Source organism: Scyliorhinus torazame, chromosome 14 (assembly GCF_047496885.1).
Source record: "Scyliorhinus torazame isolate Kashiwa2021f chromosome 14, sScyTor2.1, whole genome shotgun sequence".
Classification (NCBI taxonomy): domain Eukaryota; kingdom Metazoa; phylum Chordata; class Chondrichthyes; order Carcharhiniformes; family Scyliorhinidae; genus Scyliorhinus; species Scyliorhinus torazame.
Genome location: NC_092720.1, coordinates 57,596,178 through 57,613,273, shown reverse-complemented (window position 1 = coordinate 57,613,273; position 17,096 = coordinate 57,596,178). Strand labels below are relative to the sequence as shown.

The 17,096-nt window shown below is 44.7% G+C and overlaps 1 protein-coding gene across 3 annotated transcripts in view; it reads left to right on the top strand.

Annotated features, from left to right (window-relative positions):
- LOC140389753 (endothelin-converting enzyme 2-like) overlaps positions 1–17,096 on the top strand; it is a 312,668-nt gene that overhangs the window by 131,122 nt on the left and 164,450 nt on the right. For all 3 annotated transcript variants that reach the window (XM_072474236.1, XM_072474235.1, XM_072474233.1), the window contains exons 2-3: positions 13,685–13,771; positions 16,219–16,363. In XM_072474236.1, the coding sequence (XP_072330337.1) occupies positions 13,685–13,771; positions 16,219–16,363 (232 nt within the window). The remainder of the gene's footprint in view (positions 1–13,684; positions 13,772–16,218; positions 16,364–17,096) is intronic.

The window sequence follows — 17,096 nt, the reverse complement described above, 5'->3', positions numbered from 1 at the left end:
GAGGGGGGTTAAATATGTTATCAAGAAAAAAAGAAATGGTAAAAGACAGTTGAAATGATATTGGATGAAAACAAATGGGTAGAGCTAATCATCTGAAGTTGTTGAATTCGATGTTGAGACTAGAAGGCTGTAGCTTGCCTAACCAGAAGATTGCAGTTTGCGTTGAGCTTCACTGGAACTTTGCAGCAGGCCAAGGACAGACATGTGGGCATGGGAACAGTGTCTTGTGTTAAAATGGCAAGCAACGGGAAGGTCAGGGTCCTGAATGCGCACAGACCAAAGGTGCTCAGCAAAGCGATCACCCAGCCTGCATTTCGTCTCTCCGATATACAGGAGACCACATTGGGAGCAGCGAAAGCATTCGACCAGATTGAAAGAGGTGCAAGTTAAACGCTGCTTAACCTGGAATGAGTGTTTTGGGCCTGGGATGTTAAGCATGGAAGAGGTAAAGGGGCAGGTGTTACACCTTCTGCGATTGCATGGGAAGGTGCCATGGGTGATGGGAGAGGTGTTGAGTATGGTGGAGGAGTGGACTAGATTATCTCGGAGTGAACGGCCTCTGCGGAATGCTGACAGAGGGAGTGAAGGGAAGAGGTGGCGGCATCATGCTGGAGTTGGCGAAAATGGCATGGATTATGCTTTGCATACGGAGGCTGGTGGGGTGAAATGTGAAAACAAGGGGGACTCTACCTTGTTCTGGGAGGGGGCGAGGGTAGTGAAGTGGGCGATGGACCGCACACTGTTGAGGGCCCTGTCAACAACTATGGATGGGAAATCATGGTTGAGGAAGAAGGAACACATTTTCGAAGCACCATTTTGGAAAGTTTCATCATCAGAACAAATGCGACAGAGGAGAAGGAGCTGAGAGAATGGGATGGAGTCCTTACAGGGTGTAGGGTGCGAAGAGCTGTAGTCCAGACAGCTGTGGGTTTCAGTGGGCATGTAGTGGATTTTAGTAGATAGTCTATTGCCGGAAAGGGAGTCAGAAAGATCAAGAAAGGGAAGAGAAGTGTCTGAGATGGACCATGTGAAAGTGATGGAGGGGTGGAAACTGGAAGCGAAGTTGATGAATCTTTCCAGGTCCAGGTCAACACATTGATAAACTCCAGCTCATGCAATATTCTGCTGATTGTACCCAATACAACACTACATTCTACTTGCCTGACATCTTACCAGTGAATGCTTGTGAAAAAAAATTGCCTGGCTTACTTGATCAAGAGCATCCTTACCAGAAAGTCTTTCAAGATCCTTTATGATTTACATTAGTTCCCAGTCCCCTGACATCTCAAACTTCATGTTCTCATCCTTTATGACCACGCTCCTCCATTTTTCTGAACGTTCCTCCAGCCCTACAATTGCTTTTACCCCAAACTCTTGTTCCTCTGATGCTGGCCTTTTGTGTGTAACCCTCGCCAGTGTCCTTCAATTGGCAGCGATGCTTTTAGCTATCTGGACTCAAAATATAGAAATTCCCCTGCTTCCTCATCCCCAAACCCTCTAGACTTGACTTTTTAAATCCTCTTAAATGTTTCAATTTGTCTGCACTTTCCATTTAACGTCTTAATTGCTCCTCTGACTTGACATCTATTTCTGTCTGATTGCTCAGGGGTACAATGGCTTGGGTTGTTTTTATACTTCAAAGGTATTATATATATGCAGGTGTGTGTTGTTCAGAGAAATTTTCAACCTAAACTCTTTAGTTTTATGACTGGAGGAAAATAGGGGATGGTTAAACATAGGAGTTTATAGGGCACCGAAGAAGGTCATTCCCCTTGTGCCTATGTTGGCTATTTGCTAGACCAAAGTTGTGGAAGTCTGCATGAGAATAAATGTTTGTTAGAGTGAGAAACTAAATTAAATACTCTTATGAGCTCGCTGGTGCCCTGCCCAAAAAAATACTTTCAAAATAGATTGTAAGTTTAATCATCTTGCTGAAGCCCTACTATTATTTAAGATTTGTGCCATCCAGAACATCCTTACCAGCAAAGCCTGTGGAAAAATAACTTGCTGAAGCCTATAATTATAAAAGTTTTATGATATAGTTGACCAAGAACAACCTTACCAGAAAGTCATAAGAGGTCAATTTCTAGGCCAATCAAAATGAATCTCTCCCTGTTTTGAAACATTAAAAAAAAATTATTCATGGGATGTGGGTGTCGCTGTCTAGACCAGCATTTATTGCCCATCTCTTGAGAAGGTGGTGGTGAGCTGCCTTTAATTGCTGCCATCCATGTGATGCAGGCACATCCACAGTACTCTTAGGGAGGGAGCTCCAGGACTTTGACCCAACAACAGTGAAGGAACAAAGCTATATTTCCAAGTCAGAATGGATGAGAACCTCCAGGGGGTGGTGTTCCTGTGCATCTGCTTCACTTGTTCTTTTAGATGTTGGTGGTCATAGATTTGGAAGGTGCTGTTTAAAGTGCCTTGGTGAGTTCCTGCAATGCATTTTGTAGATGGTACACACACTGCTGGCACTGACCTTTGGTGCTGGAAGGGTGAATGTTTATGGGTGGGCTGCTACGTCCTGGATGGTATCAAGATTTTTGAGCATTGTTGGAGCTACACTCATTCCGGCAAGTGTAAAGTATTCCATCACACTCCTAACTTTTGCCTTGTAGATGGTGGAAATGCTTTGGGGAGTCAAGAAGTGAATCACTGTAGGATTCCAGCCTCTGACCTGCGCTTGCAGCCACAGTGTTTATATAGCTAGTCCAGTTCAGTTTCTGGTCAATGGTAACCTCCAGGATTTTGATAGTTTGAGATTCAGTTGATGGTAATGCTATTGAATGTTAAGGGACCGTGGTTAGATTCTTACTTGTTCGAGATGGTCATTGCCTGGCACTTGTGTGGCAAGAATGGTACTTGCCACTTATCAACGCAAGCCTGGATATTGTCCAGATCTTGTTCCATTTGGACATGGACAAATATTAAGTTCAAAATATTAGAACAAAACACATCTAATAAAGAAAGAAATAGTAGAGGAACGCTTTCTACTTAAAAATGATACACAAAATAAAATAACGTAATACTCTTAATTTTCATACTCCAATGCACTCAAAATATATTTTACAAAAAAGTTTGCACTCATTGAATTGTATATTCGTACATCTGAAATTAAGTCTTGTTATCAGAAGACTGACTGCATTCAAAGCACACACAGTCACTGTCAGGCAGAATTGACTTGCTAGTTATTGGCTTTATTCAGAAGCAAATCATTTTAAACAGGTTTGCAGTGAGTGCCTGCATAAAACGGGTGCAGTCACAGTGGCAATCTCAGTACTTCTTGAACCTACTGTGAGTAGGTTTTATTCCCATAAACTTTTCACTGGGTTTTCATTTGCTTATATGTTCTGTCTACTCTAGGAAACAATGAGTGTTTTGAAAAAATGTACTTCCGTTGCTGAATCATGTGCATTGTGTTCAAGGAATAGAAATTGCTGCAACATTGTTGGAATGAAGAATGGCTGTGGATTTCTGTAAATTATAGAGTTCAATTTTCATGATGGCCTTGCACCTGTTTGAGGTTTTGCAACTTTGAATTTGGAGGATTATGGCATTATGATTCCAGGACCTTCTGCCAAGAAGTGGACAGGAAAATTGGCTGCTGTCAGTGTCAGTATCTTCTGGATGCTGTAAAGACATCAGCATGTAAAAAACACCAGCCACTCCTATCCTGACATCTCTAAAAACAAAAGGACCTTGTCTGCACACCATTGCAAGTTTCTGCTGGATTCTCTGATCGAAAAGTGTTTGGTGCAAGGTCTTTAGATCCCTAATGAGGAGAGAAACTATAGGAAAGTTAGTTGGGAATGTCCTTTCCAACCTCATTTCCACTGCAAAAATTGGCCACTTGTCGGATGCCCATGCCAGCTTCCTTCAGGAAGCCCTGAAACTCCCCGGAAAAGAGATCTGGAATTACAAATTTCTAAGCTTTTTATTGATTATTGTACCTAAAATATAGATAATCCCCGGGCTCCCAGTCAGAAGAATTGACCCCAGCGTTTCTGTGCTGGAATGCAGTTTGAGTGATACTTTTTCATTAATGTGACATGTCCAAACGTGTGCAAATTAGGTAGATTGGCCATGCTAAATTCCCCCTTAGTGTCCAAAGATGTGCAGATTAGGTGGGGTTACAGGGATAGGGCGGGGGAGTGGGCGTAGGTAGGGTGCTCTTTCAGAGGGTCGGTGGAGACCCGATGGGCCAAATGGCCTCCTTCTGCACTGTAAGGATTTTACAAAGCCACTTTATAGCTATGAAGCAATGTTGGGATAACTCCAGAGTTAGGTCTTGATCTGACTCTAAAAGGCAGCCGACAATTTCACATCCCTTTGTTTTGAAATGCATTTCCAGTGCAGTGCCAAGTGGAATTAATAAAGTGCCGTTTGATCTTTTGAGCACATTACAATTAAGAGTTTTAAAAAAATGTTTTGGGAATATGTATATTCTTGCCCTTGCTCCCAGGTGGAAGAAAAGCTTTATGCACTTACAGAAGTGCCCATGTACACAGAGCTCTCTTCTGTCTACAAAACTCAATTTCCAGCAGGGAATGAAGATTGATAATCAGCTGCCACTGGTAACACAATATCACAGCTGTAGTCCCCATCCTCATACAGGGTTTCTCGTACAGGGCACTCTCGTTCAACTTGCAGCTTTTTTCTCTTGGGTACTTCCTTGTTCATTCATGAAATGTGTTCATTTACATACCATTGTCCAGGGCCCTAAACACTCCTTCCATTTGAGAGATGTCGGGTGCGATTTAATTAAAAAAAAAAATCAGTGTCCGTTTTGGGCGGGATTAGTGGGGTCGTCCCCAGGACTCCTGCTAGCTAATGGCACTTTGTTGCTATTTTAGCCCCCAGCAGGGCAACCCCCCCCCACTGCCCCCTCCCCAGGCCGCACTTGCCGTCATTTCTTGCACAGAGGAGCTTCGACCTCGGTGCAGGAAGAGATTGATCTCTCGAACCCCCCCCCCGCCAAATTCCCATGCCCTAACACATCTATAAGGGGCTTCGGGACACCCCCAGGTCCGATCCGTGGCGTGGATAAAAGGCCAGCTTGGCACCCAGGCAGTGTAACTGCCAGTGCCGCCTGGGTATCCTGACAGCGTCATGGTGGCACCCAGGTGACACTGCTGTGGTGTCAGGCTACAGTGCCAGGGTGCCTGTGTGGCACCAGCAGTGCCAGGGTGCCAGCCTGGTCAGAGGCCGACCATCTGGGGCCTCCGATCGCCTGGGAGACACCCCCCCGAAGTGCCTCTCCGCCTGGACCCCGGTTGTGGGGAGCAGTGCTATACTGCCCCTGACTGGCGCCTCCTCAGCAAGGCTGGTAGATGCCAGGTGGCCGTTTGATCCAATGTTGGCATAGTTATGGGGGCTTTTAAGCTAATTTAACTGATTTAACTCGATCCAGATTGTGACGTCTCGCTGGGCATTATCTAGATAATGATATTTAAATGAGCCACCAAGGTCATTAAAATATACCAATACTGCATTCACCCAGTGACTGGAAGTCAGCTACCGCACCGTCAAGACCTGTTGATTTACTCTTTGATTTGTACTATCTCATCCTTCATTTCACAGTCTGTTTATCATTATCCATATCGGTATCTTTCTCTCTTGCCTTGTCACTAGTCTTTGATTCACAATATATTCCCAAATCTGATCGTTTAGCCCTATTATTTAGTTTAAAACCCTCTCTACTTTCCTAGTTATGCAGTTTACCGGAACATTAACCCCAGCACATTTCAGTTGCAGGCTGTCCCAGCGGTACAGATCCTACTTTCCCCAGTACCCCACGAGCCAGACCCTACATCTCCCAGTCTTTGAGCCAAATTTTCATTTCTCTAATCGTAATTGTTCTATGCCAATAGTATGGTATGCTCAGATAATAATCCATAAATTATTACCCTTGGGGTTCTGCTTCTTAATTTGTTGCTGAACTCCAGATATTGACTGCCGAACTTCCTTCCTCATTTTGCCTGTGCCATTGGTACCTACATGGACCTCCTCCTACTGTACGTTTCTCCCCAGCTCCGAGCAATTGTCTTGAATGCTGGCACAGGGCAGGCAACACAGTCATCTGGATTCTTGCCTTTTGTGCAGAGAACAATGTCAATCCCCCTCCCCTGATTGTCCCCTACTACCACTATATTCCTTTATGCCCTCCCTTCCTGCCCTCTGGGCTCCCTTACGTGCCTCAGCTGCAGTCACACCCTCCTGTCCCTACTACCTTCTAAGTCAGAAAACCCTATCCTGAAGGGTGAGACCGCCTCCTTCTCCAAAGTATCCAGGTAACTCTCACCCTCCCTGATGTGGTGCAGTATCCACAGCTCAGCCTCCCGCTCAGTTGCTGCTCAAGCTGCAGACACTTACTGCAGATGTGCTTGTCTTGGATCACACTGATGTCCAGGAGCTCCCACATACTGCAGCCATGACATATCACCTGTTTCCATACTTATGTACTTTGATTAATTTCTTAATTCCTAGGTGTATACATCACTAACTATCTTCCTGGTCCACCCACATCGCCACTACAACCAAGAAAGCGCAAGAGCATCTTTACTTCCTCAGGAAAATAAGGAAATTCGGCATGTCCACATTGACTCTTACCAATTTTTACAGGTACACCATAGAAAGCATCCTATCTGGCTGCATCACAGCCTGGTATGGCAACTGCTCGACCCAAGACCATAAGAAACTACAGAGAGTCGTGAACACAGCCCAGTGCATTACACGAACCTACCTCCTATCCATTGACTCTGTCTACACCTCTAGCTGCCTTGTGAAAGCGAGCAGCATAATCAAAAGCCCTTTCCACCTGAATTATTCTCTCTTTCAAGCTCTTCCATCGAGCAGAAGATACAAAAGCCTGAGAACACACATGAATAGATTCTAAAACAGCTTCTTTCCTGCTGTTACCAGACTCCTGTATGAATCACTTATGGGCTGAACTGACCTCTCTATGCATCTTCTCAACTGTTGTAGCACTATACTCAGTATGCTTCACCCAATATCCACATCTATGTATTTACATTGTGTGTCCTATGTTTGTCATGTATGGAACGATCTGCCTGGACTGTACGCAGAACAATACTTTTCACTGTACCTCGGTACACATGACAATAAATTTAAATCTAGTTTATTCAATTATTTATTTTCTTTTATATATTTATTAATCTTATCACACATTCTTGTACCATTTGAAACTTCAGGAATAGAATAGATCTTGCCCATTTGCCAGATACTCACCAAACTTTCCATGTAGTCGAACAAGAACTAATTCGTACAGGTTGAAAAAGTTAGAAAAAGCAAAGGAGCTCCCTGCCCTCCTCACAAACTCCCTCAGCTCACCAAACTCTCACACTCCATTACAGGTGGCAGGGCAGGTTGAGAAAATGGTTAATAAGGCAGATGGAATCGCGGGATTTATAAATAGAGGCATATATTACAAAAGTCAGGAAGTTATGGTGAACCTTTATAAAACACTGACTTCAACTGGAGTATTGTGCCCAATTCTGGGCACCACATTTTAGAACGAATGTAAAGGCATTGGAGCAGGTTTAAGACGGATTTATGAGAATGATGATGAGGGGCTTCAGGTACCTGCATAGATTGGTGAAGAAAGACTCATCTCCTTCGAGAAGAGCAGATTGGGAGAAGATTTGATAGAGCTGGTCAAAATCATGACAGATCTGCAGAGTTGATGGGGAGAAACACCCCATTAGCAGAAAGATCGAGACACGGAGGGTACGGATTTAAAATGGTTGGCAAAAGAACCAGTGGTGACATAAAAATACCTTTTTACAAAGTGTATGGTTAGGATCTAGAATGTCTGAGAGGGTGACGGAGGCAAGATTGATTGTGGCTTCGAAAAATGAATTGAATAATTATCTGAAGAGGTAAGATTTGTAAGGCTACAGCGAAAAAGTGGGGGAGTGGGACTTGCTGAGTTGCTCGAAGAGAGCAGGCATGGACATGGGGAGCCAAATGTCGGCCTCCTGTGCTGTAACCATTCTATAATTTTTGTACTATATTATTCTTGGGTGTGTCACTCGCTGTTTTATTTATTTATTTATTTTTAAATTTAGAGTACCCTATTAAATTTTTCCAATTTAGGGTGGCCAATCTCTGCACATCTTTGGGTTGTGGGGGTGAAACCCACGCAAACACTGGGAGAATGTGCAAACTCCACACGGACAGTAACCCAGAGCCGGGATCGAACCCGGGTCAATCGCTGTTTTAGCTTTTTCCATGCTCTTTTGTTGTTTCAATGCTGTTCCATTATCTTATTGAGATTATCTTTTATATCATCAAACAACTGGCTGCATTTTTTTTTTTAGGCAAGTTACAGGCATTTTGCACATGTTTCCGTTCCTGTTCTCTGATCTGAAAGAGCCTTCTATTTGAAGTGTTCACTTCTCTTTGCTCTCTACAGATGTTGACTGGCCAGCAGCATATGACCAACATTTTCTTTTAATTTTGAGCATCTTACTTGAAAGTAAACCCTTCGTTGAATACAAGAATTTTCAATTAAATTCAATCATTCTAGTCAACAGTTGTTTGCAAAGCATTTGACCATGGTTCATGAATACTGTGGACAAAATTCACCCAAAAAATGACAAAGGGCGTGATTTTCCGTCCTCGTTACACTCGCGCTCAAGCGTAAAGAGGCTGGTGAATAGCGGGAAGGCCAAAAACAGGAACCGAGCCAGGCGCCAAACAGTTTGTGATGCCACCGGCCTGCTCCCGTAAGCGGATTCGGAATCTTGCCGTAGCGTAGTGACAAACCAATTATCATCACTTGAGCCCTATTTCCATACAATTAACGAGAGCTACCTGTCATCCAACGGCCTCCTGTCATTTACTGGCCTCCTCAGCAAGTGCTCACATTGGGACCGATTAGTACTCCTTTTTAAAAACGTGAACCTGATGGATGGGCTTCTGTGGGGAGCCGAGGAGGGGAGTAGCAATCTTTATTCACTGGCAAAGACACTGGGGGCGCTGGCCTTGCCACCCTAGTGCTTGCCGTGGGGTAGGGGGACCCTCCGCACTGGGGCAGCTGCATGGGGGGGGGGGGGGGGAGGGGCTGAGGAGTAGCTGGGGGGGGGGCAATCGCTCGCGGTACCCCCGTGCCAACCCTTGGGTCCCAAACCATTCCAGGGTAACCCCTATCCCTGCCCGTCTGCCCTGCCAATCACACAACCCCCACTGACTGCTGAGGCCTCTGGCTGCGTGGATAAAGGCAATTGCAAATAAAGAATTGGCAATCGTACTTAAGTGAGCACTTGACACATGCCAAGTGTGTTCCTGTGGGTATGAGGACCATGTAGCATTTGGGAGTCATTGGCTGGCATTCCGATTGCGCCTTGATGCCTGGACACTGTGTGGGAGTTAACACCACACAAAGAGCAGCCAACATCCGAACGCTCAGGCGATGGGACACAGCCCTAGGACACGATGATGGCCAGAGGGTGGGTGGGTGCCACAGGGAGCGGAAGGTTGCCTGGAGAGACGGGTAAAGGGTCCGGGGATCAGCCCACATTGTGGAAGAAAGTGACAGAGGCATCATAATGGTTGTGCAAAAATGTTGTTTAATGTACTGTAGAATACCCCATTTCCGAGAGCTCCGCCCCTCCAACTTCCTGGCCCCCAACTCCACTCCCTACCTAACCCCTTTCCCCCTACCCAGTGCCCTCAGTGATACTCAATGTGCTTGGCCCTCCTAGCTCTACCACTAAGTCTTGGTGTTTCCTCAGGATGCACATCTGATGTGGAGGCAGCCAGCTGCTTACCTCAAGCCTTTGGCCTTTGATGCCCCTGCAGGCATCCTCTGGGGCTTGAGGGCCCCGGCTCACTTGTCGACGGCACATGCAAAGCCATGTCGCCTTGTCCCGTGTGCTGATCCCGAGACATGACCTTATCAGAGGGGTGGAACTCTGGAGTGCCGGTGGCCACCGTCGGCATAAGACCATAAGACATAGGAGCGGAAGCAAGGCCATTCGGCCCATCGAGTCCACTCCACCATTCAATCAGTCATAATGTTGGGGGTTTACTACAGGCCTCCCAACAGCCAGCGGGAGATAGAGGAGCAGATAGGTAGACAGATTTTGGAAAGGAGTACAAACAACAGGGTTGTTGTGATGGGAGACTTCAATTTCCCCAATATTGACTGGGACTCACTTAGTGCAAGGGGCTTGGACGGGGCAGAGTTTGTAAGTAGCATCCAGGAGGGCTTCTTAAAATATGTAGATAGTCCAACTAGGGAAGGGGCTGTACTGGACCTGGTATTGGGAACAGTGACCACAATTCAGTAAGTTTTAAAGTGCTGGTGGACATGGGTAAGAGTGGTCCTAGGGTGAATGTGCTAAATTGGGGGAAGGCTAATTATAAAAATATTAGGCGGGAACTGAAGAACCTAGATTGGGGGCGGATGTTTGAGGGTAAATCAACATCCGACATGTGGGAGGCTTTCAAATGTCAGTTGGAAGGAATTCAGGACCGGCATGTTCCTGTGCGGAAGAAGGATAAATACGGCAAATTTTGGGAACCTTGGATAACGAGAGACATTGTCGGCCTCGTCAAAAAGAAAAAGGAGGCATTTGTCAGGGCTAGAAGGCTGGGAACAGATGAAGCCTGTGTGGAATATAAGGAAAATAGGAAGTAACGTAAGCAAGGAGTCAGGAGGGCTAAAAGGGTCACAAAGTCATTGGCAAATAGGGTTAAGGAAAATCCCAAGGCTTTTTACACGTAAATAAAAAGCAAGAGGGTAGCCAGGGAAAGGGTTGGCCCACTGAAGGATAGGCAAGGGAATCTATGTGTGGAGCCAGAGGAAATGGGTGAGGTACTAAATGAATACTTTGCATCAGTATTCACCGAAGAGAAGAAATTGGTGGATGTTGAGTCTGGAGAAGGGTGTGTAGATAGCCTGGGTCACATTGAGATCCAAAAAGACGAGGTGTTGGGAGTCTTGAAAAATATTAAGGTAGATAAGTCCCCAGGGCCTGATCTATCCCAGAATACTGAGGGAGGCTAGAGAGGAAATTGCTGAGCCCTTGACAGAAATCTTTGGATCCTCACTGTCTTCAGGTGATGTCCCGGAGGACTGGAGAGTAGCCAATGTTGTTCCTTTGTTTAAGAAGGGTAGCAAGGATAATCCAGGGAAGTACAGGCCGGTGAGCCTTACGTCAGTGGTAGGGAAATTACTGGAGAGAATTCTTCGAGACAGGATCTACTCCCATTTGGAAGCAAATGGACGTATTGGCGAGAGGCAGCATGGTTTTGTGAAGGGGTGGTCGTGTCTCACTATCTTGAGAGTTTTTCGAAGAGGTCACAAAGATGATTGATGCAGGTAGGGCAGTGGATGTTGTCTATATGAACTTCAGTAAGACCTTTGACAAGGTCCCTCATGGCAGACTGGTACAAAAGGTGAAGCCACACGGGATCAGGGGTGAGCTGGCAAGCTGGATACAGAACTGGCTTGGTCATAGAAGGCAGAGAGTAGCAATGAAGGGTGCTTTTCTGATTGGAGGGCTGTGACTAGTGGTGTTCCGCAGGGATCAGTGCTGGGACCTTTGCTGTTCGTAGTATATATAAATGATTTGGAGGAAAATGTAACTGGTCTGATTAGTAAGTTTGCAGACGACACAAAGGTTGGTGGAATTGCGGATAGCGATGAGGACTGTCAGAGGATACAGCAGGATTTGGATCGTTTGGAGACTTGAGCGGAGAGATGGTGTTAATCCGGACAAATGTGAGGTAATGCATTTTGGAAGGTGTAATGAAGGTAGGGGATATACAGTGAATGGTAGAACCCTCCAGAGTATTGAAAGTCAGAGAGATCTAGGTGTACAGCTCCACAGGTCACTGAAAGGGGCAACACAGGTGGAGAAGGTAGTCAAGAAGGCATACGGCATGCTTGCCTTCATTGGCCGGGGCATAGAGTATAAGAATTGGCAAGTTATGTTGGAGGTGTATAGAACCTTAGTTAGGCCACACTTGGAGTATAGTGTTCAATTCTGGTCGCCACACTACCAGAAGGATGTGGAGGCTTTAGAGAGGGTGCAGAAGAGATTTACCAGGATGTTGCCTGGTATGGAGGGCAATAGCTATGAAGAGCTGTTGAATAAACTCGGTTTGTTCTCACTGGAACAACGGAGGTTGAGGGGCGACCTGATAGAGGTATACAAAATTATGAGGGGCATAGACAGAGTGGATAGTCAGAGGCTTTTTCCCAGGGTAGAGGAGTCAGTTACTAGGGGGCATAGCTTTTAAGGTGCGAGGGGCAAGGTTTAGAGGAGATGTGCGAGGCAGGTTTTTTACACAGAGGGTAGTGGGTGCCTGGATCTCGCTGCCAGAGGAGGTGGTGGAAGCAGGGACGATAGTGACATTTAAGGGGCATCTTGACAATACATGAATAGGATGGGAATAGAGGGATACGGACCCAGGAAGTGTAGAAGATTTTAGTTTAGGCGGGCAGCATGGTCGGCATAGGCTTGGAGGGCCAAAGGGCCTGTTCCTGTGCTGTAGTTTTCTTTGTTTTATGAATAGTGTTGCCGGCCTCCCAGGGCTGAGCGCCAGGAAACCCGTGGTAATTCCTGCTCGCTGCAGCACTTGGAAATCTTTCCGGAGAATCGCGCCCCAAGTTTCATTTTGGACGGGTTTGGTGGGGTGTTTCCCACTGGCTATATAGGTGAGATCCAGACCTGTATTCACCCACACTGAGTCAGTTCTTTAGGGGTTGGGTCAATCCCACACTTTGAATTTTTTTCTGTGGTGGGGAATTAAACTCAATTCCTGTCAGACATGGGCAGCACTCCCAACCCTCGACCTCCTGTGGGACACCCTCCTGCCCCCCCATTTATAAAAGTTATTGTGAGTCCCCTCCCACCGCCCAGGCACGAGGGTGACTCTTCCCCACATCCATTCATCCTTGTGGGAATTGGGGCATCACCCCCTTCCCCACAAGTGAACATACCCTGCTCTGGGGTCACTGAGGGCTCCACCCCCATCTTCAGGGGCCCCCCTTTCAGGCTTAACCCCCTTCAGAATCTCCCCCTTGACGTCCTATCCTACCCTCCTTCAACCTCGCCCACCCTTCATGTCCCCATTTCATGCGCCAATGCACCCCTCAGACGCTGCATTTTGGCACTGGCAATCTGACACTGCTGACCTGGCACCCGGCCACTACCACTGACACCCTAGCACTGGCAAACTGGCAGTGCCTGGATGCCAAGAGAGTGCCAGGCCACTACCCTGCCCTGTCCCCGTCCACCTGGAGGGCTCCAATGGCCTACGAGACCCTCGGAGTTGCCATCGCGCATGGTCTCCATTTGTGGAGACCAGTACTAATTGATGCCTGGGTGAGGCCTCGCCAGTACTGCCGGTGACTCCGGGAGTCAGGAGAATGTGGTCTCAACTCAACCTAATGGCTCAGTTAAATATAATCATCTGGATCACGCACAGCGTGAAATACATGAAATAATGCAGCCATATATTAGATGAAATGAAAAAATGAAATGAAAATCGCTTATTGTCGCAAGTAGGTTTCAAATGAAGTTCCTGTGAAAAGCCCCTAGTCGCCACATTCCGGCGCCTGTTCAGGGAGGCTTGTACGGGTAGATTTCTAGCATCTGAAATTTCTTACCTTTAACCAGGAAAATCATTTTTATTCTAAACCTCTCAGATGTCAAACTACAAGCGTGCAACATTTGAAGATGATGATCCCACCGATACTGCAGCAGATGGAAATGCTTCACCAGAAAGTGTGGAGGTTTGTAAAATTGACTGATCTAAACTGATACTTTCATGGTTTCTTGTCTAACCCAATGCTCATTTCCTTTATTTTTACACATGCTGGATTTTTAGGAAGTGGCTTGATGATATGGTATGCATGCTGTCTTGATTTATTCAGCAACAATGTACACAGGAAAGTGCTTTTACTGCTGCAGTGTAATCAAGAACAGCCGCATTGTAATCTTTGTTTTTACATTTTCTTTTGGTTTTAAAGATAGTGACGAACAATTTCTTCTTTGTGATCAATGTCGCAATCAGTTTGGGAAAATCGTAACATTTATTATATTTCCTTGCAAGCAAAACGAAGACCTGACCTTCGATAGTTAGTGCTTCTTCCGCACTGTGTGTGTACTTTGAGAAACTAATCTTTTGAAGTGTTTACTTATCTGCTTCTGAAATTGGCTAAATTCTGAATGTGCTGGTGTCCTTAATGAGCTGAAGCTTCAATAACTTTTTCACCATGTTTTTCTGAATTGTGACCCCTGCTGAAAACATGGGATTGGTGCTTTCTAGCTCTAGCTGAACAACATTACAGAACAATTTTGTTTGCATCCAACTATAAAGCGCCCCCATTTTTACTGCTTTCAAGTTTCACAGGTGACATTTACTTTCATACGAAAATCTCATTATGAATGAATTGAACTTTCTGGGATGTAGGAGTTGTCTTATGTGGAAAGGTCAAGCAGGTTGGGCCTATGCTCATTAGAGTTTAGAAGAATGAGAGGTGGTCATGTTGGAGCATACAAGATTCTGAGGAGGCTTGATGGGATAGATGCTGAGAGGATGTTTCCTGTCATGGGGCATCTAGAGCTAGGGGACACATAAGGCATCTCATTTAAGATGGAGATGAGGAGGAATTTCTTCTCTCCGTGGATTGTTAATCTTTGGAAATCTCTACCCCAGTGAACAGTGGAGGAAAGATCATTGAATTAAGAATAGGCTAAGTTAGACAGATTGTTTATCTATAAGGGAGTTGAGGTTTATGCGGAGTGGGGGGGGGGGGGGGGGGGTGGGGGGAGGAGGAGGAGGGAAGAGTTAGGCAAGAAAGTGGAGTTAATGCCACAATCCGGTTTTATTGGATGGCTGAACAGGCCAACGCCCGTTCTTATTTCAAAATTGTTTTGCGCAGCACGATCATTTACAGGTCAGGCATAAATTAGAAGCTTCCTTAAGCTTGATCTGTAGTGCCCCAAACTCAAAAGGACATTAAATGTGCTAGTGGCATTTCTGTTCTTCATGCCAGGCATTCTTGACACACCTGCTTCATCTGCCAAATTAGTACTGATAAACGTGCATGTTGGTACTATGGATTTATCCACTAGAAGCGGGATTCAGATTCAATGGAAAATGTGCAACTCTTATTTACACCGCTCATTCGACATAGAACATACAGTGCAGAAGGAGGCATGACAAAACATGCCAAGAAAAATTTGATTCCAAGCTGGATAAGGCAATATTAGGGCAGATGATTGATAGTTTGGTTGAAGCGGTATGTTTAAGGAGTGACTCAAAGGAGGAACAAATAGGGGGAGAGGTTTAAGGAGTAATTTCCAGAGTTTATGGCTGTGGCAAATGTTGCAGCAATGAAAAATGGGGAAGCTCAAGAAGGCAGAATTAGAGGGATGCAGATATTTTGGAAGGTTGTAGGGCTGGAGAAAATTATGGAAACGGAGGGATGAAGCCATGGAAGGATTTGAAAACAAGGACGAGAACTTTAAAACTGAGGCTTTGCTTAACCAGCAGCCATTGGAGGTCAGTGAGTAAGGGAATGGTGGATGAATGGGATTTCGTGCAAATTAGAACATGGACAGTATAACTTTAGACAATAAATTTACAAAGGGTAAAATATGAGAAGCCAGCCAGTTTAATCTGATCCTAATTCAGAAAATCCCCAGAAATTTAAAGATAGTTCATGCTCAGTGATGTGTATTTTTCTAATTTTGAAATAATTCAGCTTATAATGACAATGTATTTCTCGAATTGAATACACAAGATGAAGGGGAGGAGTGGCTTAAGCTCAAAAGCCTGCAATGTGATCTACTGTTTTGAGTACGAACACCTTTCAATAATTATTTTAATATAGGCTTAAGATGAAGCACAGCAAAAATTCTTAATTTATGGTGAATTAAATATTTTTCAGATCGTAGTTTAAAATTTTCTGCTTTCCCCCCCTCAAATCTGCTCGATAGTTTCCCTGGTTGACAGGTTCAGATTATGAAATGTCGGTAAAATGACTTTTCTTTGTGGTTGAGTAAATCCACATGTTGATTCTTTTTTCACAAGTAAATTTTAGTTTAACTTATAAGAATGTTAATTCTTAGTGCTTCTTTTGTTCAGGGCTTGTTGACCTAGTGACACTCGCTCAATTTATCTTGAAAAGCAAAGCACCACTTGTCTTTAATTTTTTATTTGTATTTCTAATAGGTTGGTTTCAGAAAAGGTAAATCGTTTTCTCTGGGATCCATCGGGACGAGGACACAGTTGGAACTGACCCTGTTAGCAGTCCTCTTGGTTGTGGTGATGGCATTGATTGGTTGTATTATTACTCTGGTAATAAAAAGTGCCCAAGGTAAGTTAAGATTCAGTAATTCATTATCGAAGGTTCAGTTTTATCTGATTATCGATCTGAATGGCAATCTGTTTGTTCCTGCATATTGAGAATATGAGTTTTGTTTCTCTTTCATTCCTCTACTCCTAAAATTAATCTTTGAAAGCAAATCTTAGACGCTTTTATAAAAAGAAAAAAGAATTGTGAACTTTGAAAAATGAATTGAGACCTTTCCCAACTATGGGGCATCCTAAAATGTAAATGAAATTGTTTTGTAGTGTAGTCATTGTTGTAAAGTTGGAAATGTGACAACCAATTTAAGCACAGAAATGTCCCACAAATAGCAATGAGAGATAAAAGAGGTGATCAGTTTTAGCACTGTTAGTTGAGAGATTAACATTGGCCAGCACAGCAGGATAACACACCTATTCCTCTTTGAAACGTGCCATGAGATTTTCTACATCCACCCGGGAGGGTAGGTGCAGGTTTCTGTCAATTATCATTGATGTATATGAGCACATCTGTAAAACTGATGTTTATTATGTATACTGTCAATGATAGGGAGAGGTGGGTCAATTTAAACTGCTCTGATTTCCATGCTCACTGCCCATCCACACACACACACAGAGTAAACCCCCTTTGCACAATCACAATAAATGGGGGAATAAGGAAGAGGGTTCCGGGCATGACCACAATAAAATACAAGTTAGGATTTTACATGTCCACAATCAGAAGTCTAATGGAAGGTTTCTTC